This window comes from Engystomops pustulosus, chromosome 1, assembly GCF_040894005.1.
Source record: "Engystomops pustulosus chromosome 1, aEngPut4.maternal, whole genome shotgun sequence".
Taxonomy (NCBI): domain Eukaryota; kingdom Metazoa; phylum Chordata; class Amphibia; order Anura; family Leptodactylidae; genus Engystomops; species Engystomops pustulosus.
This window is the reverse complement of record NC_092411.1, coordinates 235,029,451-235,054,380: the sequence shown is the minus strand read 5'-3', so window position 1 is coordinate 235,054,380 and position 24,930 is coordinate 235,029,451. Positions and strand designations below refer to the sequence as shown.

The 24,930-nt window shown below is 39.4% G+C and overlaps 1 protein-coding gene across 5 annotated transcripts in view; it reads left to right on the top strand.

Moving 5' to 3' along the window:
• Positions 1-24,930, top strand: part of FHIP1A (FHF complex subunit HOOK interacting protein 1A) — a 125,246-nt gene that overhangs the window by 34,038 nt on the left and 66,278 nt on the right. For 2 of the 5 annotated variants that reach the window (XM_072121380.1, XM_072121390.1), the window contains 3 exons: positions 11,375-11,423; positions 18,784-19,003; positions 24,145-24,771. In XM_072121380.1, coding sequence (XP_071977481.1) covers positions 18,902-19,003; positions 24,145-24,771 — 729 coding nt within the window. In that variant the 5' untranslated portion in view covers positions 11,375-11,423; positions 18,784-18,901. Of the gene's footprint in view, positions 1-11,374; positions 11,424-13,225; positions 13,245-18,666; positions 18,690-18,783; positions 19,004-24,144; positions 24,772-24,930 lie in introns of those variants that run through there. The other 3 variants (XM_072121420.1, XM_072121409.1, XM_072121399.1) reach the window with 3 other exon arrangements.

Below are 24,930 nucleotides of genomic sequence, written 5' to 3'. Positions count from 1 at the left end.
TTCAAAATTTTAATTTAACCCGATTGTTCCCCACTTCGATTTAAATGATCTAGTATGGGCACTCAGTATTGGATATGATATATTTTATATGCAAAATTTACTGACCCCCAGTTCTGCAGTGTTAAAATGTATGAATATTTCATATTTTGTCAATGTATGTGTGGCATGTTACATGTTTAAAGTTCCAGCTCATGGGAATTGTAGAATGCAGAGCTGATGTAATTTACATAATGCAGAATATTTATGCAGTTGTGCCGGTTTTCTTAAAAAATAGCTTTAAGAACTATAATTTTCACTATATTTATCAATCATCACAACCTTTTCTATGACAACTACAGTATGACTTTTCTGTGGGTGTCAGAAAAAGAACGTGTGTCACTTTTAGCTTTAGATTGTTAGAGTGAGCAGATCTGTTTTATAGGACAGAAGTGCAATGTCTTGGGAGATATAGCAGATGCTACATTGTAATTACTTAATCAATCAATGTTATCATAGCTATAATGCAGTACTGTATCCATAGCATTGACATTATCCACTTATAATGGGGTCCCTTCATATTTCCATTACATTGTCCATTGTTTTGAAGTCTAATGTAGTGGAACAGAAGACAGAGGCTCTGTGCTGGTGACGTAACAAGTAATCATCAGAATCATCAGAAATGAAATGGGCACCTCCCCTTCATGAGCACTTCTAATCTTGCATACATTTCATCATTATGATTGAATGGAAATAGACATTTGCTTATAGTTACTCATGGATGCTGTCAACTGAGCATCCAATGGTAGTGTGAAATTATAAAATATGTAGAAAAAACATAGTACACCTGAACGAGCTTACACAGTAACTAACCTTTGAAGCAATTTTTTTACATTTCAGAAATGAATAGTGCAGGTGACAATAGTAAACTTTGCACTATACATTATTAAGTAAAGCAGCTGCTCTGTGCCTTTTTTTGCTTTTTCCTTCTACAGCGAGCCTTTTGAGGTCTGCCCCCTTCAGACAGAAAAGGAGGTTAAATATTAACTCTTTCTAGACCTAGAGCATATTTCCCTTGATGATTCAGATCTCTGAGGTGATTAGACTATCCCATCATTAGACATTTTATCAGGTTCCTTTCTCTCTCAGCTGTCAGTGGATAGAGGACAGAAAGCTGATGTACACAAACTGCTTAAATAAGGAAGAAAGGCAGAGGAAATGGAAGGACTTGGGAAGATATTTCTTTAAAGGAAACCTATCACCACTGATCTACACGGATCTACCTCACATCTTTCCTCACTTTTATTTCCCTAATATGCTAATTTTATAAAGAGGCTACTGGGGTGTGAAGTAACTGGAGCTGAGGCTGCACAGCGTGGCTACTCCATGCCCCAGTAGCCTCTTTGATCCTCCTATCCTGAGATCTTCATCATCGTCCCCAAAGCCGGAGTTCTGCGCATGAGCAGTAGCTCCGGCTTCGGAGCAGTGACCGTGCAGCCGCTGCCCAGCGTTCTGCAGATGTGCAGAACGCCAGCTTTGCGGACGAGGGCGCTCAGCTCCTTGTAGCTGTGCAGCGAAGATGTCAGGGTAGGAGGATCAAAGAGTCTACTGGGGTGTGGAGTAGATGCGCCGTGTAGCCACATCTCCGGCTACTCCACACTCCAGTAGCCTCTTTAGAAAATGAGCATATTAGGGAAATAAAAGTTATAAAAAGATTGCGGGAACGTGAGGATTAGCCCTTAAAAGGGTTATCTTCATGTCCAATAGAGGCACCTACCCCCGATCTACCTTGATAGGTAGATCCATGGTGGTAGGTTTCCTTTAATAAAGTATATTAAAAAGTTACTATTATGATCTGCACCATTTATTTTAGCATTTGTTTTGTCAAAAGTTGAGTTATGCTTAATATATCCCATTTTATAACCAACACCTTCAGCCATTTTAATACACATATAGTACCTAAAATACTCTATTTCTCAGCAGCTATGAGCATTGTTGCTATAAAAAATGTAAAGAATTGATAATTTATTTGATAATTATGGACATACCGACCACCTCAAACTTTTTATGCTGAGTATAAAAGCGACAACTGGACTACGCACTCTACAGGGATCCTCCTTTGCTTCTCTTCAGAGTATCTAGGGGTTTTTTTTTTCTGCCAGCATAAATGATTTCTATTTTAATAATAAAATAAGGAGAATCAGTGTATTTTATAAATTATTCACATTGCTATTTCTCTTGAATGGATCTTTGAAGGATTATACATGAAGCATTTTTTCTGTGGGAATTAGCAGTGTCTGTATTAGAAGATAAGAAATAAGCATCTAAAGACCGCGCCATACACCTATACAGTTAGACTTGGGAATGCGCTGTTTTTTTTCATTAATATTAATGACTTCAGTTGCAAGTAAGTAAAATTAATTATTTGCAGTTGGAAATGTATTATCTCCATTTAACACAATATGAGACATGAACAATTTTACAATGGGAATGTCTGTAGATGATATCTCATGAAACACACAGCTGATGGTAACATCATTATTGTTACCATTGTTAGACTATTATTCTTCTCTTTAACAAGTGCTATTATAGGCCTTACATCCAGTTACATAGTAACAATTGTTGAACAATGTAGTCTACATGTGAAGTTAAGCTGCGCTAGACTGAAGTACAGTACAAGAGGCCACCCACCATATATAGCCATTTTAATCAAATCATAGACATAGGTGTTATCATTATAGGTGATTTGTACACCCTCCATATTTCCAATGTGTTAGTAATTCAATGTTCAAACCAGGTTTTTTTTTGTTGGACCTTAGAATTCCAATATTCTTACAGAGCCTGGAGCTGCTGACTATCCTCTGTTACTCTGATGAATAATTTAGATTCTCACAACTAGTTCTCCGTATTAGTATACTAGGCAGGTTACAACATAGAACAGATTGAACCAGGAACTACTGGAATACATTCTCTCCCTTTCTGTCTTGATCTTATTTAACCTGTTCATAGAGAAGTAGAAGTAGTTTTGGAACACAATAATTGCAATAAAACTTAGCTGTTTAAAGGAACCGTGATAACATCATTTTTATGGCATTTTATGAGCCGAAAAGACAAATATTTTCTCTTGCAATCTGTCATTTTATGGCAAATTCCCATTAAATTCTTACACACCCTTTGTCTTCATTCACCTAGGGACATAAAATACCAACCCTGTACTCAATGATTGACAGCTCAATAAGAGGAGGGCCTAGATAGAAGACAATTGATTGGCCATTTCTAATTTCTAATTGTGTCATTCCTCTGTTATTACGCCTTGAAAGTTAAGTAAATAGAAAATGCTTAAAAACACTGGCGCCAAAATATGATGTAAGTCCCATCCCTCCACCGTGCAATATACATTAGGAGGCTCCGGCCTCTGGATCTTCTCAGTGGGCAACTGCCCTGGTCCTTACTGCCAGAGAATTGCACTATTACCTGCAACTGTTCAGGCCTGAGTGAGCGCGCAGGTGTGGGGTAGTAACGCCTCATGCCAACCCACTCCACCGCCGGGCAGGCCTCCATTCAGACCCCTTCACTTCTGCTTGGCATAGAGGTGACATAAAACAGGAAATAATCATGATTTTTGGCACCAGGGCTTGTGCACCAAAAAAATGTTCCTAGTTGAGTTGGGGATTTATAATTCCTGCACTCCAGCAGTTTGGCTCCAGAAAGTCTCAAAACATGACATTTCCAATGTTTTGGTCTCACTTGCTTGCTAGAGTTATCAACTGAGAAATTTTAAAAAGTTGCATATTTGTGTCAATATAAAGGGTTGGCTTAGAAAGTGGCATAAAACTTCAGGAAAACCTAAAGCTATGATTGTAATGTCATAAATGAATTGAGGGGGTGATAATAGTAAACGTGGCATATACACTCACTGGCCACTTTATTAGGTTCACCATGCTAGTAACGGGTTGGACCCCCTTTTGCCTTCAGAACTGCCTCAATTCTTCGTGGCATAGATTCAACAAGGTGCTGGAAGCATTCCTCAGAGATTTTGGTCCATATTGACATGATGGCATCACACAGTTGCCGCAGATTTGTCGGCTGCACATCCATGATGCGAATCTCCCGTTCCACCACATCCCAAAGATGCTCTATTGGATTGAGATCTGGTGACTGTGGAGGCCATTTGAGTACAGTGACCTCATTGTCATGTTCAAGAAACCAGTCTGAGATGATTCCAGCTTTATGACATGGCGCATTATCCTGCTGAAAGTAGCCATCAGATGTTGGGTACATTGTGGTCATAAAGGGATGGACATGGTCAGCAACAATACTCAGGTAGGCTGTGGCGTTGCAACGATGCTCAATTGGTTCCAAGGGGCCCAAAGAGTGCCAAGAAAATATTCCCCACACCATGACACCACCACCACCAGCCTGAACCGTTGATACAAGGCAGGATGGATCCATGCTTTCATGTTGTTGACGCCAAATTCTGACCCTACCATCCGAATGTCGCAGCAGAAATCGAGACTCATTAGACCAGGCAACGTTTTTCCAATCTTCTACTGTCCAATTTCGATGAGCTTGTGCAAATTGTAGCCTCAGTTTCCTGTTCTTAGCTGAAAGGAGTGGCACCCGGTGTGGTCTTCTGCTGCTGTAGCCCATCTGCCTCAAAGTTCGACGTACTGTGCATTCAGAGATGCTCTTCTGCCTACCTTGGTTGTAATGGGTGGCGATTTGAGTCACTGTTGCCTTTCTATCAGCTCGAACCAGTCTGCCCATTCTCCTCTGACCTCTTGCATCAACAAGGCATTTCCGCCCACAGAACTGCCGCTCACTGGATGTTTTTTCTTTTTCGGACCATTCTCTGTAAACCCTAGAAATGGTTGTGCGTGAAAATCCCAGTAGATCAGCAGTTTCTGAAATACTCAGACCAGCCCTTCTGGCACCAACAACCATGCCACATTCAAAGACACTCAAATCACCTTTCTTCCCCATACTGATGATCGGTTTGAACTGCAGGAGATTGTCTTGGCCATGTCTACATGCCTAAATGCACTGAGTTGCCGCCATGTGATTGGCTGATTAGAAATTAAGTGTTAACTAGTAGTTGGACAGGTGTACCTAATAAAGTGGTCGGTGAGTGTACTTTATTAAAGAAAACAGATTCTCTTTTCCTTTTTTCTGTTCTTCTTCCTGTAGTGAGCAGTGTATTTGAAAGCCTTCAGATGTCCTGTCCAACTCAGGCAGATAAGAAGACTAATGATTAATCCTTTTAATACCTAGGTAAAAGCATATTTTCCATGGTGGTTCAGCTCTCTGGGATTTTTAGGCTATCCAGAGTATGTCTGTAATGTCAATAGTTGCTTTATCGGGTCATCTCTGAGCTGTCAATGGAGAACAGGACAGAAAGCAGATTTACATACATTTTTTGAATAAGGTAGGCAAAAATAGGGACATATGAACATATTTCCCCATTTCTCCAATAAAGTATATTCAAGTATATACAAAGTGTACTATTTATTACTATTTGTATGCATGTAAAATACCTGTAGGAAAAATGAAATAAATCCAGCTCACCAACCAAACGATCTGTAACCAGCGCACGGATGCAGGAGAATCCCCATAAACTCAAGGCAGCGATACAAGATATGGAAGAACCAGCGCTTCAGGAAACAGTGTTGGCATATAAAAGCAGGGTTACTTTATTCGTTCCTCTTTAAAATCATGTCGCGGCAGAGTGCACATACAAGGATACCAGGAAAAATCCAACGCGTTTCGCTCAGATGAGCTTAGTCATGGATACATAACAAGGGGATCTTACCTCTATTTGAACCTCGCGGTGCTCCCGGGCGTGTGACGTCACGAGCACGTGACCGAACCACATCATGTGGTTCGGTCACGTGCTCGTGACGTCACACGCCCGGGAGCACCGCGAGGTTCAAATAGAGGTAAGATCCCCTTGTTATGTATCCATGACTAAGCTCATCTGAGCGAAACGCGTCAGATTTTTCCTGGTATCCTTGTATGTGCACTCTGCCGCTCTTCCATGATCAGTGCTAGCATGGATTGCGGAAGTTAACCTGCTAGGTGCACAGTGTGAACCCGAGTGTGGCACCTTAACAGCTCTGATCAGCCTCTTATTTTGTATACAGAACTGTCCTGTGGGAGGTATTTAATATTTCAGATGATTGTGTCTAATGTTAATAAGCACAGTCTCTATACAATCTAGTGTCGTGACATCTACAAGTATGGTAATCTGAGCTCCAATGTAATGAATAGAGGTTTTTAACTAAATAATTAAAAGCCACTGTCAGGTGATACCTCACTGCTTTGTAGTATTTCATTCCTGTTGCCAGGGAGTTTCTGTATTTTATGGTTGCTGCATGTAATATGCTGTCATAAGAATGTAAAAAGAAGTCATTATTGCTATTTTATGATAGCATAGCATGAGCTCTTTTCATCTGTCTGTGCAGATTTTTGCATTTCTTGATGCATTACCTATGTTATCAGCATGTTTGGTATCTATATTAAAATGCCTCTTTGGAACTCTAATGTATGGTCATTGTCTTTTCATAGTATATTTATATTGCATTCAATATAGATGCTGCCAGAAACTGGGTATTTGTAGGGGTATTTTATATAGAATGGTCATAGACTAGTGGGTACCTCTTATTCACATGGAGTTGTGTGCATTAGAAAACACTCAAGGACTTATTTCTGTTAGGATATCCTTATATAAAAGAATATATATATATATATATATATATATATATATATATATATATATATATAAGATCCATCTGTCTCGTTCAGCAAAACAGCTGCTCCCATAGAAATGAATGTAGCAGCAGGTTATATCTCCCCTGTCAATCCATTCATTAGAAAGAAAGACAACCCCAGTCTCATGATTTATTGGTAGTCATCCCAGTGGTTAGACCCATGTAAATCCATTTGTTATCTCTATCCTGTGCAAGGGAGATAAAATGCAAAACTGGGACAGTTCACACTAAACCACACCCACTTGTTAAATGAATAAACTAATAAAAATTTATGTAAAAAAACTCTCAAACTTTTAAGTTAATTGACATTCATCTCGAATTCCCTTAACTTAAATTATATGTTAGACCATAGAAATGTTGTTCTGCTTGTAAGATGACTTGTATGGGAAGGATGTTTCTATACTGTATTTTAGAGGATAAACATGTTGTTTTGAACACTTGACTCTTTTGGTAACTGCTTGCACTCCATTAACACATGCTGGCAGCCTCAAACTAGAAGAAACAAATTAGAGATATCACACAGAGAGAGCATTTTGTAAGAGGTGGTACCTCTGTATTACAAGGTTTGCCAAGTGGGAAAGTGTGAATTTTCCGTCAAAGCTGTGTCCTAATTAGTTCACTAAATGAAGTAGGTCTGGTATCCGATACATATAATGTGGGAACAAATGAGGCTCTTGTGGATTGGAATGATGCACATTGTATCTATTTAGTATAGTGGCCTGAATTGAACTTTCTATGGTTGGAGGTGTTGGAGCAATTATACTCAACTATGTTTTGTAAACCGAGAATAGAATTAATCAAAATGGCAATTGTAACAGTATAGGTGAGAATTATAACCCTGTGAACTGATTACATAATCTAGCTACATGCATCCGAATGTGGAGAATTCTCATCACCATGTGCTGGTTACATGGACTCCATTACTTCAATGGGGGATTCAGTAGATGAAAACCATCCCATGTTCAGGATCTTTATCTTTATGGGCATAAAAGATAAAGGGGTATTCCCGGAATGAACATAATTAATATGCACATGGATCATTAAAATGTAATGTTGTGTATATGTTTCCCTTAGCAGAAAAATGCTGTGGACATACACTATAATGAAGAATCATAATGCTACTGGCCTTGATACTATAACGTACTGGTGGGCGCAGGGGGTGTATAACATAGCTGATCCCCACCTGTTAAGTGCCGCAGTCAAACCCAACCGCGGCACCTAACTTACGATCTTGATCAAATAAATAAAAGTTTTTTCTGCTTCTACATGCTCCAATGTTCCAATTTATGGCAGAATAATAAGGATAAGACGGTACCTTTGTAGCTCCAGTCTAGAGCACAAGAGTAGAGGCAATCTCCTATTACGATCAGGTGCGAGATCAGCCACCCTAGCATTGTGGACGCCGCCCAAGAGAAGTGAGATCGTAATAGGAGATTGCCTCTACTCTTGTGCTCTAGACTGGAGCTACAAAGGTACTGTGTTATCCTTATTATTCTGCCGTAATTGGAACATTAGAGCACGTAGAAGCAGAAAAAACTTTTATTTATTTAATCATTTGGACTTGGTGGTATTTTTTGGACTTTTCTCCATTTTTTCCCCTGCGCCGTTGCCTCCTAGCTTGCCTTGGGGTTTAGTAGGTATATTAGTGTATAAATGAAAAGTAAAAATCATAAACATGGTAGGTATCACCAATCCAAAAATGCTCATTCTATCAAAATATAAAAAAGATCATTCCCAGCTGTAAACACCGTAACCGAAAATAGCGCCAAATGTCCGAATCACCACTTTTTCCACAGTTTTCCATCCATGAATATTTGCATAAAAAATTATCAAACAGTCATATAGATCCCAAATTGATATAAATTAATACACCAGCACATACTGCAAAAAATAACAGCTTACATAGGTCCGCATACCAAAGAGTGAAAAAGTTATTAACCTCAGAATTTGGTAAAACGGAAAATATTTTTTATGTACAAAAGATTACAAATTTTTAAATGTATAAAAACCTAATAAAACCTATATCAATTTGGTAGCGACCCAAGGAATAAAGAGAAAGTGTTATTTGGAGTGCAGACTAAAACCCGTACAAACAGAATCCACAAGAAAACACCACAAATGTGGGTTTTTTACAATTTCACTGCACTTGGAATTTTTGTTCCAGATTTTTACTACATTGCATGAAATATTAAAAGGCGCCACTAAAAAGTACAATTTGTCCCGCAGATAACAAGCCCTAACATATATCTGTAAAAATAAAAAAGTTATTGCTTTTGGAATGAGGAGAGTAAAAAATAGAAATGCAAAAACGAAAAAGGGCTGAGTCCTGTAAGGGTTAATCAGCCGTTTCTTTTGTTCTAGTGGAGCAGCCACAGGACTGAGGATGTCTGCTGGTCACATGTCCACATCACATGTCTGTAATCAGCACTATTTTTGGCATTATTCTGTAACTTGCAGTGGGTTTCATGTCACTAAGGGAGCAGAGACCTCATCAAGAGCAGAGAAGCCTCAGATATATGTGCTAAGGGGTCAGTTCATGGAGGAGAAAAGTGAAGGTGTGTTAGGCAGAAAATGACTGGATATGCAGGGGGAATGGACAATAGTGCTGTCATTTATTGGGGGTTAAGGTACAAAATGGGTTTATTTACATGGGGCTTCATGTTAAGAGGCATGGTGGACAAGAGGGATGCATTTACATGGGGCTGCATGTTAGGAGGCCGGAGGGCCTGGTGGGATGTAGTTACATGGACTCAATTTTAGGAGACCAGAGGAACAGGAAGTATGTATTTACATGGATCAGCGTGTTAGGAGGCTGGGAGGACCGGAGGGGTTCATTTACATGGGACTGTATGTTATGAGACTAGGGGGATAGAAGGGATGTATTTGATTTTGTACTAGCAGTCTTGTAGATTGTGTGATTTATATACTAATTTGTCTATTATCCCGCATCATGTCATTAGGCTCTCTGAGTAGGTCATTCTTGATGTAATGGGGGTGGCCATGCGAGGTAGTCAAGAGGCAATGTTTTCCTTATACCATCATGGAAAATGTATCTACTTATTTAATTTCCCAGAATTCCTATTGGAGCATCAGTGCCTGCAGAGGTGCCCTTTAATAGCAAAGTCTTGTTATCTTATTGCAGCTGTTTGCCTTGTATTGCTCTGCTTCCTGCATGTCCCAGCCCCTCTCCCTTCAGCTCTGCATTCTGGTTGCCGTGAACCAGAAGAAACTGTACCATGCAAGAGGTGACAGTCGTAGATGTTCGATATGGACTCCAGGGTCAGCTGTGCATGGTGGGGAGGGAATATGCAATATGCTAGTTCCCTTGATGGCTCAGAAGTTACAGTAACCAGTAACTTCAACAGGCCGGAGCTAAGAAGCATGTCTGGTCTCTGCTGTCTACTAGTGATGGGAAGTCCGGCTCCTCTTAGTGAGCTGGATAATTAGGTTCTGCTCACTAAGAAGATCCGGCTCTTCTGGTTCCTGAACGGCTTCCTAATAAATATGTAATAGGGAGCCTCAGTCCAGCCAGTCCCCCAGTCCACACCATTTGTAACCCAGCAGTGTGATACACAGGATCAAAACTTTTTACTATAGTGTTTGTTGTGTCTCCTCTCCATCCCTCATTGTCCTGGCACGGCATTGAATTTATCTGTCAGGTTAGGGACACAATTAGGAGACTTCATTTAGTGAATACCTGTATGTTCAGTACAGGATATATGGATCCAGTAATGTGCTGTGTGGTTGGCTCTGTGCCTTTACTCTGCCTTGCTCTGCGCTAGATGTCTCTACAATCAGCCAAGCTGAGGAGAGGCTGTGATTCTGTCTCCTGATTGACTGGGTTGTTAGTGGAAGTGCATGTGAGGAGGGCTGAGCATTATGGGAAGTGAAGGAAGCTTCTCTGACCTTAGTTTCCTCAGCTGATGTCACAACTAATGAAATCAGCTAAGTATCCACTTACTTTAGGAGAAGCTGAAAATAATTTTACAGATAGTTATGCTTTAAAGGAAACCTACCATTTAGAATGGCAGGGGTAAGCTGTAAGTACCGAGCACCAGCTCAGGGTGAGCTGGCGCCGAAGCCTGTTCTGGTCTAGAGTTTAAAAAGTGTTGAAACCGCGATACCGCGGTTTATAACACTAAAGAAAGTAAGTACCGGCACCAGCTCACCCTGAGCTGGTGCTCGGTACTTACAGCTTACCCCGGCCATTCTAAATGGTAGGTTTCCTTTAAGGAGTCTTATTATTTTTCTGACATAAAAAATTCGACTTATTCTCAGTTGTGCTGCCATTCCAGATGTGCTCATAATCATTATACTGTGCAGTCAGATGATTAGGATCCAGTGTACTTGGGTCAACAAGGAATGTGCTGCCAAAAACAATGAAAAAGAATCCCTAACAATCGTTGTGACTGATTTGTGTGACCATTCTTTACATATTATTGCTCATTTTGGTTGATTACCAGCCCATGTAAAGGTACCTTGGGTCTTTATATTGTGATATGACAGTTTTTGATACCTGAATTACATTACTGAATCCATTATTCTTATTCTGTGGAAAGCTGATAAGTCATTTGTTACCAGTTATTCTATGTAATTATTTGTAACTTTAGTTTTTTTTTTTTATTTCCCAGAGTCAACTGAGTCCCGGCTTTCAAATGGATCACCTTTTTAATATGCTTGGTGAGTGCAGTTCTATTATTTACTGTGTGGGACTCATCCCATATAGATGCATGAGTATTGAATCATGGTATAGTGTCATTTTAAGAGTAAGGCCATTATGGCTACAATTTTTAAATTATGTCTAGCACAGAAAGAGCTAAACACTCTTACATCTAAAGCATTCATTCAATAGTGTGCCTAGTATAATTGTTTTAGGCTGTCACCCTTACTGGCAATAAGGCTGCAGTCATCCATTTCCCGGTATTGTAAAGTGGGATTATCACATTATAATGAGCTTTGGAAATATCCCAGAATTCACACAGAATTATCAGGTCTACAGGAATGCTGTTTTATTTGTTTTTCATGTGAACAGATGATCTGTGGTAAATGTAGGTGCAGGCAATTCAGAAAAATAAATGGATTTCATAAATTGGAAGTCTCAGATTAATGTAGAATTTCTAAAAATACATTTTTGAAGTGATGTTTACGCTCAGCAGAGGCCATAATAGCCTATGGGGGACCCCCCGACATCTGCTATGTTTACTTAGGGATGTCCCCAGTGATGTAAATAGCCATGTAAGGACAGTTACGTCACTGGGGAAAAAAACCCTGAACATTGTCAGCAGCCAACCACTGGCTGCTCCCTACGTTCCCCCTTGTAGAAAAAGAATTACTCCAGCACTGTGTGGATTGGCAGCAAGAATAAGAATTTCTTCTTTATTGATTCTTAGATAAAATGTAACAAACAATGTAGCATACAGCCATAGATGCAACAGACCAACTCGTTTCCGCACAATGGGCCAGATGTATCACCTTTTTTGCGACTTTTTGGTGTGTTTTTTTCGGCTTTTTTGGCTCAAGTCTGTATTAGCATCTTTTTAGAGACTTTCCAAAAGTAAGCGGCGCATGGATTTTAGCCACGTTCGCATTATTTAATTTAATGATCCAGATTTTATTCCTAATTTATGACATGCGAATTGTCTATTTATCTATATATCTCCTATTTATTATCTATCATATCTATCTCCTATCTAGTTATAAATCAGTAGATCTTCTATCACTCTTTTACTCTATCTCTCATATCTATCAGTCTTCTATCATCTATCTAGCTAGCTATATATAATTTACTTTATATTTATGCATCTATAAATTTATCATCTATCTATAAATCTAAATCATCTTTCATATTTATCTTCCATCATCAATCAACCTATCATCCATCTCCTATAACATTCTCCTACAGTCCCATATTACAGATAGTTACCTACTATTGCTTGTAAACTACAAAGTGTTATTATTGTGTAGGGCTAAAGGGATCATATGACTATTCATAAAATAGTTTTACTTTAGGGTCCCACCTTTAGTTTGGAATACCAATGCAGTTTTGCTCAGGGCCCCACTTTGTCTAAAACCTGTGGGGTGGCACGGTGGCTGAGTGAGTAGCACATCTGCCTTGCAGCACTGGGGTCCTGGGTTCGAATCCCACCCAGGTCAACATCTGCAAACAGTTTGTATGTTCTCTCCGTGTTTGCGTGGGTTTCCTCCGGGTACTCCGGTTTCCTCCCACACTTCAAAACATACTGTTAGGTTGTTTAGATTGTGAGCCCCATGGGGACAGGGACCAATTTGACATGCCTGTGCAGCGCTGCGTAATCTGTGTGCGCTATATAAATAAAGAATTATTATTATAAAACCGGCCCAGATTAATGACGGTGATGGTAGAATTGCTTTGAATAAGCCACCAATGCCTACTTAGACGTTAATTAATTTGCTTTTTGTCTGAATGTTTTTGTGAATCATGTCACAGGTGTCAGCCGGGCTCCCAATCTGCACATTCTTTTAGTAAGTTACAGATTTATTTCTTTTATTCAGAATGCTTTCTACTATAATTATTGAATTAGAAAAGACATTAGTTGTTAATTTCCATGGGATAACTCACTGCTTTTATTACTATGAAGCAGATTCCTCTTGGACTTGGATCTCTCTCAATAAGGCCCCAAGAAAGCTTCCGAAAAGGTTTTGTTAGATTGTGATGTTTTATCCCTGGCATTTAAATAATCTTCAAGCTATTTTTTTATTCATCTTTGTTAGAGTCAATTAAATGTTCTACATTTTTTAAAGACAGGATTAGATAATTGAAGTCTGTATTCTCTGCTGAAGCGTTAATGGTTCCTTTTAGGCTTTAATTCCAACGCTAATGTGGAGATTTCAGTATTCCATGAATGGTTTTAGGAGAGGGATACTTTAACCACCATCTTGATTTAGATGAATTATTTTTATGTTTCTGGTTTTATCTAGTTTTATTGTAGAAACAGATTAGACATTGTGGCATTTTTCAATAAATTGTAAAACACGCTGCACCAAAGACGGCCTTGGCCACTTCATGTATTTGCCGGGGTCCTGCGCAGCGTTTATCTCTACACCAGGCTAAGTGCAGCCGGCAACTGTTTACAGATGAAAAGTCGCCAGCTGCAGCGAGAGCACAGGCACGGGGACAGTAACACCCCACGGCGAACCACTCCCCGCCAGCCACACTCACCCCCTGGGCCGGCTGCGCCCCTTCCTCCACGCCCCCCCCCCTGGCGGAGAGGTGGCATATTGGGGAAAATAATTGCAAGTGCTAGCAATAAGTTAGAATTTGTGATTATTTCAGCACGTCTACACCAGTGTCTTGGTGCATAAGCCCTGATAAATATCCCTCATGTATATACACACATGCACAAATTTTTAAGCAACACTAGATAAATGGGCCAAGGTTTTGACTGATCATACATGATTCTAAAGCTTACAAAAAAACTGTGATTTTGTAGGTTACAGTAAATTTAAGGGGTCAGAGCGTCTCCACCCTGACCTGCCTTATACTTTGCTATGACCACATTTTAAAAAAGTGGTGTGCAGAGTGTAAAACTGGCAAAAGGTTTTCTGCCGTGCACCAGGAATTGTTTCTTTTCAATCCCACGTACACAAGAAAACTGGCATACAAGGTATAATGAAAATTTTGGCGGGGATTTTCCATGAACAAAAGTTAGGCGCTATCCACGGGACAGGGTCTAACTTGCTGATCAGTGGCGGTCTCACTAGTGAGACCCCCACATATCACGAAAACGAGGGGTCCGATAGGGTCTCACCTACCTCCATGAGACCCCTCCTCGCTCCGTCAGAGTAATGAAGCAGACAACCGCACGTAAATCTCTATGGAGCAAAGATGTGCTAAATCCAAAAAACTTTATTTGCGCCAGGTTCTTTACGGGCACTGTTTTCACAACTTTCATTGTTCACGATGATGATATTTCCACTTTATTCTCTGGGTCGATACAGCCACTTACATACCAAATATATATAGGTTTTATTAGGTTTAAATATGTTTAAAAATATGTCTTTGATTCATTATATCCTGTTTCTCATCACTTTTTCACACTTTGGCATATGGAGCAGTGTAAGGTGTCATTTTTTTGCAGGACGTGATAACAATTACATTTTTGACCATTTCTACACTGTACAACCTTTTAATCGCTTTTTATTTAAATTTTTATGAATTATAGTGAAAATAGTGAAAAAGCGTCAATTTGGGTGCTATTTTAGCGGGGTTTTTTGTCTAACGTTTTTTACTGTTTGAACGTGTAGAGTTTTTAAAAAAAAATTCTGTTACTATAATTACAGAACCCCTAGGGTGCTTTATACAAATAACAATGGAGAAAACCACTAGAGAAAAGACCATATCTAAACTTTTACTGCCAGACTGTATGCAAATGAGTATGAGGGGTTCCAGGCTCCATTAATACCTCAGGCTTATTTGCATACAATCCTTCATCCTGGTGGTAGATGCCCTTTAAAAAACATCTAGCATCAAAATCAAGCCTGAAGGGCTCTTGGGAGTATGGGTGGGTGAGAAATGTTCTGCTCATTGTAATAACATTGAAAACACAACACTGAGGGGCTATGGTAACACCCTCCAGAGCACCACAGGCTTACAAGCATAATTTTCATAATAAGCATAATAATGGATAATATACAATATATGAAGATTATCACAATTCCTTGGTCTTTGAGTAAGTTTCCCTAGTTTGTTTTATGCGTCATGCTTAATTTCGATGGTAGATCTTCTTTAAAGGAAATCGAAAAGTGAAATAACAAAAAAGGCTACAAATGCTCCTCTTCACTTTGATCCCAGTGCTGTCCGATGCTAGATCCCCGGATCACCTAGAAAAGAAAGTTATGATTAGCAGCATGCAAGGACAAGATGTCCAAAGCTCCAGACTGCTAATTATACAAGCACCTCCCTCTCTCTCATGCTGGGAGCAAGGGAGAGCAAGGTGACATCATGGGAGAGGCGTGAATTCACTGGACATCTTGTCCCCGCGCTCTGTGCTGCTAATTATAAGACTAGCGACAGACAGTGACAGGATCAATGAGAAGAGGAGTGAAGGTGAGTATTTGTGGCCTTGTTTTTGTTATTTTCATTGGTTGATTTCCTTTAAGACTACATTGTGTAACCCTCACAATGACTGGTCTGGATAGAATATGTTAAATTATATGGTAGCTTAAGGACAATGAGGCAGAATGTAATAATTAGATGTGTTGCTTTTTTGTTAGTGTTGTTCCTTCCTTGGGGTAAGGGACTAAATAAGGTTTATTTACATACAGTATTTATTCTTGTGATAGATTCTTCACAAGATATTTCTGTTAGATCTGATAAAACCAATAAGGATAAACTCATACTCTTATGATATCCTGCTGCTTACAAGCTAAAATGCTACACAAAGCAATTCAGAAATGAGCAGATCTTATCACATAATTACTGTTTACTATTTAGAATGAACTTTTTGTGTAAATTTGCAAATTTAACACTCTAGCCCAGTGATGGCGAACCTATGGCACTGGTGCCAGAGGCGGCACTCAGAGCCCTTTTTGTGGGCACCTGGTCCATCGCCCCAGCACACCAGACAGGACTCAAAGAATCTTCCTGCAGTTACATGAAACTTAAAAAATGCTGCTTTCAGTTATATTTGATACCTCCTTCGCTACTTGGGACTGTAGGAAGAGGGAGAATGAGTAGACAGGGCTGAATTATCTTTGGAGGACCTCCTGCTGGCCCCACGATTCTCTGTGTACAAAGGGACACTGGAAAGAAGTGATGTAAATTTTCCTTCTTTCTACTGTGTTGGTGTCCTCAGGAGGCCATTATAATTGAAAGTTGTTGAACAGGGAGCAATAAGTTACTGCTTTAATTTTTAGATGGCACCTCGTGATAAATAAGGGCGGTTTTGGGTTCAGTTTGGGCACTCGGCCGCTAAAAGGTTCGCCATCACAGCTCTAGCCCACATTTACTAATGTGAAGTTTGCCTTTGTAGTGTGCAGAGGGCACCAGATTCATGATTGGTGGTGCCCGTTCTTCATGAATCTAGCGTCCACTGCACTGCCCCGACAGAGTGCACCATTTTTATTTTGTGCACCTTTAACATGGTGCATGCAACATACTTCTGTCAGATTGTGCAAGTTAAATGTGGTCCAACTGAGCACTGGAACGCCCCCTCATGTGTCTTGGACACTTTTTAAATACTTGTGGAAACAGTTTGCACTGGAATGAACGTGCAAACTTCTGGTTCCTGCTCCAGCACGTAGAAACACAGGAGGATGGAGCTCCGCATTTTGGCACCCACAAGCAAGCCACAGCCGGCGGCACTTACCCGGCAAATGCACCCTCCAGCTACACAGTGGAGAGGAGGCAGCTTGACGCATAGTGGATGCAGACTGGCCAGCGCCTGAAAATAAACTATAAGTGGCTAGCCAAAGAGGTAGCCATGAAAATGGCACCTACCATTCAAGAAGCAGTGTCCACGCCCATTGCAAACTGGTGCAAGGACCTAAGAAAATGTGGGCCTCTAAGTCCAGTACTCTGCACTGGCCATTCTGTATTTCAGGCCTTACCCTAGACTTGCACAGAACTTTTTTGTACATCTTTTGCCTTGCTTTTGCATCTTTTAGGTAAAGCAGCAGAGTAAGCTACCATTTTTTTCTTGATTTTTATACATTTTTTTGCCTGAAGTTGGGATTATTGTATTTTTGTGACTTTTTCATCTGCTAGTTTTATCTTTCTTCTGCACAGGGAGATGATTAAAGGGTTATGACATTCTGCTGGCAGAACAGACTGTTTGCTTAATGTGACAGGTTCCCTTCAGGTTGTGCTGCTTGCAAGTATCATTTTGAGATATTTGCTGTGAGGATGAGTTCACATCACTGTTTTACAATTCTGTTATGCCTCTATTATCATACCAGAAAAATAAAGCACACTGCTACAGTATTAATAAGTCTAATGTGATAGGAGGAGCCCTTCTGTACATGCATGTGCTCTATGAGAATGCCTCAATAAAAATATATAATTTTTGTAGTTTCACCATGGAGTTTTTCTTTATAGACTTCACAATTTTTTATGTTAAACATGACATGTAAAACCCCCAATAAAAACTACAAAAACTGAAAAAACAAATACAGGTCGTCCTCAGCTTAAGCACACCCGACTTACAGACAACCCCTAGTTATAGACCTCTCTGCTCATCTACTCACTGTGACTTTTGGTGAAGCTCTCTGAATGCTTTACTTTAGTCCCAGACTGCAATGATCAGCTGTAAGGTGTCTGTAATGAAGCTTTATCCCTGGTCCCTGGTCCCATGATTTTGAAAATCCAGTTGTCACAGGGACATTTTTATAACAAATTAAACTTAAAGGGGTATTGTCATCTCGGCATTCACATTTAATTTCATTAATCTTCGATATATAAACATTTCTTCAATTAGATGTTATTTAAAAAAATTTACCTATGTGAAGATAATTTCTTATAAATGTAGAAATATGGTCCCTTAGAAACAAGACTGTGTCCTTGGATACTATATGAATTTAATTAAATGTAAATGCTCAGATGGAAATACCCTTTTTAAGAACAAATCTAAAGAACCTATCTTGTACATAATCCGGGGACTGCCTGTATCCTTAGCGCGTAAAAGGATTTCAGGACATTTCTACAGGTGTTTTTTTATGCAGCTTTTAATGCACAAACATTTTGCTGTAAATGTATAAATTATATATAATACATGAATAATACGAGTTACTTGTGACTATTGTAAACATATGTGTTAATTTTGCTGTAATTTTAGCATATGAAGGAGGAACTCATGACTGTCCTCAGCTGCTGAATAGAAATCTGTCGGATCTGTGCGTTTATTTTACATGGCAACACCTGGTTGCTAGGTGACATTCAGCCCTCATGGTTAGACTTCAAGGTCTACATGAGTAAGCACAAATCGATACTGTGTGCTTGTATGGAGCTGAAAGCAGAGACATGAAATCCTGTATTTGATATGCCTTTGTTTCTGTCTTTGCACAGGAGGGATCCAGGTGTAACCCTACACAATAGTATCACTCAGAAGACAATGACCTAAGGAGGACAGACAAAAACTCAGCATGGCTTAGTGATCCAAGTCGTCTGTGTTCAAGACCACACCATGGCACAGATCTTCAGTGTCAGCAAGCCTCGCCAAAGTATCAACCTGCAGGGGGTCGACCCAGAGACGTGTGCTATAGTGTTTAAGAACCACTGGGCTCAGGTAATGTGATTTGTACAAGAAGATCTCTTTACACTTCCATAAGTGGATCAAAGCTGTAGAGATTCAAGTATGTAACACATAAAAGGACCTGGTATTATAATAAGGTGTAAATTATAGTGTACATAATTGTTGTAAATCATAGAGCTCCCTTCTCTGGTTAACCACGTATGAATCTAACGAAAACTGAAAACGCAAAGGCAGTCAATGCCATCCTGTAGTGCGGGAAGAGGCGAATGAGATCACACATAAAGTAAAATACACAAGAGAGCTATGACGCCTCAGGCAAACCTGGTATCTGCTCAGTCTCATTGTGCCCATGTTTTCCCATGGCACACCTGAGGCACCGGGATTAATAGGATTATGATGTATATATTACTGCAATGTGTTTCTTCTGCAGGCAGAAATTACATTGGGTTTAAGCTAACTCATGTCACGGGAAGATTAAAGAGAATGTAAAGAGAATAACCACTGCCTTTAATATGCTCCTTTAAATATATAGAAGTGCCAATAACTATATAAATGTTTTTACCTTCTCTATTCATAATATTCCTTTCCCGGAATCTAAAAGGATTGATTTTTAATAAAAGATCTGCATAATATAGTATAGAGAGTTTTTTAAGATTTTGAATATATATTTAGTATTTTTTTGTTAATTAAATAACCTAAAACTATGCAGACTGTGCTAGACAACGTTTGATGTAGCCCCTGTGCTTCTTTGATATGACACCTGTATTCAGGGATTTTGATATAATCTCAGCATGACTGGTTTATAAAGATTTCCTGACTATTTCTTAGGGGTCATGCACGTGAACATGTTCAGTCCTGTAAGGACAACAGTCTAGAGGTTGGCCATGACTTCTCTCCAACCCCACCTCACATAATTTTCTATACTTTTGTGATTCAGCCCCATGAAGGCCTTATATTGTACTAGAATAATGGAGCAGATTTATCAAGCAACAATGTTCTTAGTTGCCCATGGCAACCAATTACAGCTCAGCTTTCATTTTACCAGTGCTCAAGAATATTTTAAAGGGCAGGTGTAATTAGTTGCCATGGACAACTAAGCACATTCTTACTCTTAGACAGCTTGATAAATTTGCCCTAATGTTCATGGAATGAGACATTCGTGAGTAGAGATGTGTGAATCTATTTGTTAATATGTAGATTTTGTAATTTTCAGGCAATGAATCAAATCTTAATATTTTCTGATTCACTTTAGACATAACTTGTACACAAAATAATAATAGAAGTCTAACTGACCCATTAAAATGTCCATTGATTTCAACAGACTTTTGATGGTTTTTATTTGGACCATGTCTGTTTCCATAGTCAATGTTTTAGTTAAAACTGAGAATTTGTCAAAAGAATTAATTAAACAAGATAAAACCTTTTCATAAATGAAACAGTGCTTTGGAGAACTAGAGAGAGTTATTTAAAGGACAATTTAAAGGGAACCTGTCAGCAGAATCTAATCCAATAAACCATGTGGATGGATTTACGCTATTCCATAATCCATTGCATAATCCTTGTGAAGTAGATTTACACCATTCTGATCATGTTTCCTCCATGATCCACTGTGGTGCCATCATCCAGAAAATCAACTTTGAAGTGCAATATAAATTGATTGTATGAAGGCTGAGAGTTATGTACTGAGGTCAAGCTCTCCCCACTTCAGAATGTCCCCTCTCTTGTTATTGTTGTCATTCACCAGACTTCAGGAGAGCAGGTTAGTTATGACGCAGGACACTGGACCATCAGTTACACATCGGCATTCTTAGGCAAGAAGAACAAAACTTCACTTTACATTTTTAAAATATCTTTGAAAACGTTTTTGATTTATTTTAACAAAAGCTCATTAGATCATTGGAACCATATAATGCAAAGACGACTTCACTGCATTCTATGGCAAAAATACACTATAAATGTTGCACCCATTCAATAGTGTATAATATTCTCACCATGTCTAGAAGCCTTCCTGCCGCCATGGAATAGGAAGGATTTCAAAAGGCGTTTCTATGTCTTCAGATAATTCTATTACCGAATTGGATCTTACAGGTTAAAGGTCTATGATGCCAGGTCACGATCACAGACCTTACCAGCAGTTCTCTAATGATGGCAGCAACAATTCTATACCAGTTTTTGATGTAGAATCCGGTGGAGTACTTTCTAAACATTTGCTCGCAGGTTTTTATGTAAAACTATGCCAGGTCAGACCTGGTGTCATTTTTCCCAAATGGCATGGTCGCCTTTAAGAGGCCTTTACCATGCCGGGGTGGTGGTGGTGGTGGGGGTTTAGTCTTTATTAAAACCCATCCTATAATATATCAGTTTCTACTCCAAGCCATGCAATGAAACTACATTTCCTGCTCTATAAAGATCATTTGTTCAGTTGTCAACTAATTATACATCAGATGGCAGAATTATGATAGGTAACACATCTCTTATGAAGTTGGAGGCAGATAACACACTGGTAATAGGCAATGGTCCCCTAGTTATATATGTGTTAAGGTGTATATAGGCATTGTAGGCTTGTAAGTAGCCTTCGTACGTTTGTTTTACCCACTATAATGTCTCTGAAATGTAAGTCAGGATTGCATTACTTAGCCTGAGGTGTATGTGCTGCTTGGGCACTGGGCCAATATTCTTTCACACCTGTGTAGGTAGCTGAGACTACTGTGGCATATGGTTACATGTTTTATTCCAGTCTCAGCAGTAAGTCCTTAGATATCAGTATTGGTGCGTCATCTTTTTTTAACTATTGAAGGTTTTTTTTAAAATTTGAAGTGAAAAATAAATTTCAACGTAGAGGACTCTTATGGTCCCTGCCATATAGCAATTGTGAGTGACATGTCTAGTAGATGTCTTGATAACTTTGTAAACATTTAATAAGTCACCATAAAGTTAATTTTTGTAACTTACATAACTTAATATGTAACAGCTGTGAGAATACACCTGCAGGGAATACATGTTCTGGCTGGATTATTTGTAGAAGGCAGTACAGCAGGTGCAAAGCTCCTATTGTATGTCAGTATCATCTCTAGACCCCTGTGGGTCCATTAGGGAAGCACATCTGTGGTGGCTAATGATTTTCTAATATTTTCTCCTATAACTTTCATGTTTTATAGATACAGTACTGCTCAGGAAGGCCAGTAAGTTTACTTCAAGGAAACCTGTCACAAGAGAATGCAATGTAATCTGCAAGAGTAGCTGAGAATTGTACATATGCAATATACAGCCCCCCCAGTAATTAATATATATACTGCCCCCAGTAATATAGACAGCCCTCCAGTAATTTATAAATATACAGCCCCCCGGTAATATGTACAGCCCCAGTAATAGATACAGCCCCCCAGTGATGCATAATGCCCCCCAGTGATGCATACTGCCCCCAGTTATGCATATAGCCCCCCAGTGATGCATACTGCCCCCAATGAAATAATAAATCTATACTCATCTTCTCCCATTCTGCTGATGTGCAGCAACCTCCTCCTCTTCCTTTGGGATGCTGGTATCCTGCTGCAGGGGGCCTATCGGGCAGTGAGCTGCACTTGTACTGGAGCACACTTGTACCAAAGTGGGCGATTTGGGAGGCCATGCGGCCATGAATCACACACTTGTTGGGGGCCTATTGAAGGGCAAAGTAGTGGGGGCCCCAGGGCGTGCACCCCACGTGCCCAACCTATAATCCTGCCCTACCTTTCCAAAGTGGAAGATACATAAACATTTGAATTTCTATAGTCCTAATCCTTGCTTTGTTTTACAAATTTGATTCTGCTCTGGGATTCTGTATTCTGTTTCTAGTGATGACTTCAGCCTGACCTGACCTGATCCATATATCTGCCTTCCCTGACCTCCTCCCTGTAACTTCGATTCTTTCTGTCCTCTGCTGGCCCTGAGCACTGGTTTGTAACATAGTCTCTGCATTATCTGCCCTGGACCTGGACTGTCATTGGTTATGCACTGCCCAACCCCATTTGCTATGTATAGGTGTCCTCTGACCCACCCTGGCCAGTTGTCAACTACAATGAGAATAATTGAAAGGTAGCAAGTTCCTTTCTTTGTCACAGCAAACTTCAGCTCCATGTACATGGGTTAAAGGGTGAATATTGATGGGAACAAATGGATTAGCTAAATTGGTTAGGTAACAAAGTGGTTCTACATCCTATTGATTATAGGTTATGCAAAATATGTAACAAGGCCCCTACCAACCATGTGCAAATTTATAGCTCTTGTATCCTTTGGATCCATTTCAAGCACCATAGATAGAATTGGATGAATGCATTCTCCCCATAGGTAACCTCTACCCTTCTATCTAGGGGATTTTAACCAAGCAACTGTGTAGATACCTTACATACACTAGTAGAAAACCAAAACAATAGCTGCTCCTGTTGGGGTATATTATCAGCATGACAACTATAATTTTCTCCTTCTTCTATGTATAATTTCTTTTTTTAAGAAACAGGAAATTATTCCATTGTGAATCGCAATGTGAAAAACCCGCCATTACAACTTTTTTTTAACATCTTTTACTTCAATACCTACTTGCATTTATCAATTTTGCTTTAATTATTTATTTAGAATACATAAAAAGTAAGCCAAAAGGCAATTAAAGTAGTTGCTCTTGAGTGTAATTTCAACTACATCCTTCTAATATAAGAAAAGCAATTATGCATAACAAAACTGTGGCTGCAGGTAATCAGTTGCCGTAGTTTGAGTTGTTTTTTTTTTTTTTTATCAAACCCATTTTAAAGATGTGAAGACATCTGTCCGTTCACATATAGGTCATGGGTAGATCTAACATTTAATACAAATGTTATGCTGCTCTGGGACTATTTGGCTCCTGTTCACCAATTGACAAAATACTGCAAATGAGAGTTAGCAGCGCCTTGATTGCACAGTGGTGATTTTATGTGATCGCTGAGAGTGGTTGGAATTAAGCTTCATTAAGATTATTGCTCATTCTGAGGCATGCTTTCTGCTTCTGTGCTTCGTAAGCTGATGTTTAAATTGCATTATCTTCTATGAACTGCTTTGAGTCAACTCCTCATTACTAATAACATTATAAACACTATAAAGTTTCCAATAATTCCGCTAATTGTAAAACAACTCTCTATTCTGATATGATGATTATATTCTCCTAGGTTCAACGCATTCTGGAAAAACATGACCCCTTCAAGAACTCCCATGCAAGATATGGATCTATATCTTCAGATGAAGTCAGTGCTGTACAGAATTATGTGGAGCATATGATTTTACTTTTAATTGAAGAACGGGTGAAAGATGCTGCTATGGGACCAATTCTGGAGTTTGTGGTATCGGAGAATATTATGGAGAAACTGTTTTTATGGAGTCTCAGGAGGGAATTTACAGATGAGACTAAATTTGAACAGCTGAGGATGTATGAGTTATTGGTTACTCAGTCTCACCAGCCTTTGCTTCATCACAAGCCTATTCTGAAGCCATTGATGATGCTACTAAGCACATGTTCTTCAACATCTACTCCACATGTAGAAAACAAACTAGTTGTCTTACTAAACCAACTCTGTTCCATTCTTGCCAAAGACCCATCTATCCTTGAACTATTTTTCCACACAAGTGAAGACCAGGGAGCTGCCAACTTCCTTATATTCTCCCTGCTGATACCTTTCATTCACCGAGAAGGCACAGTGGGACAACAGGCCCGTGATGCATTGCTGTTCATTATGTCGTTGTCTGCAGAGAACAATGTGGTTGCAAAGCACATAGTGGAGAGCACTTACTTCTGTCCGGTAAGTTAAGTTGAAAAGCTTTGTATGTGCGCTTTATGTTTATTTATTTTAAGTTACATATAAGAGAAATTAAGACTTGATATTGGCAAAACACTTGTTGTACTAAATGCGTCTTTTTTCCATGCCGTCCATCGTTTTCTTCTTCTCTTGCTTGACCAC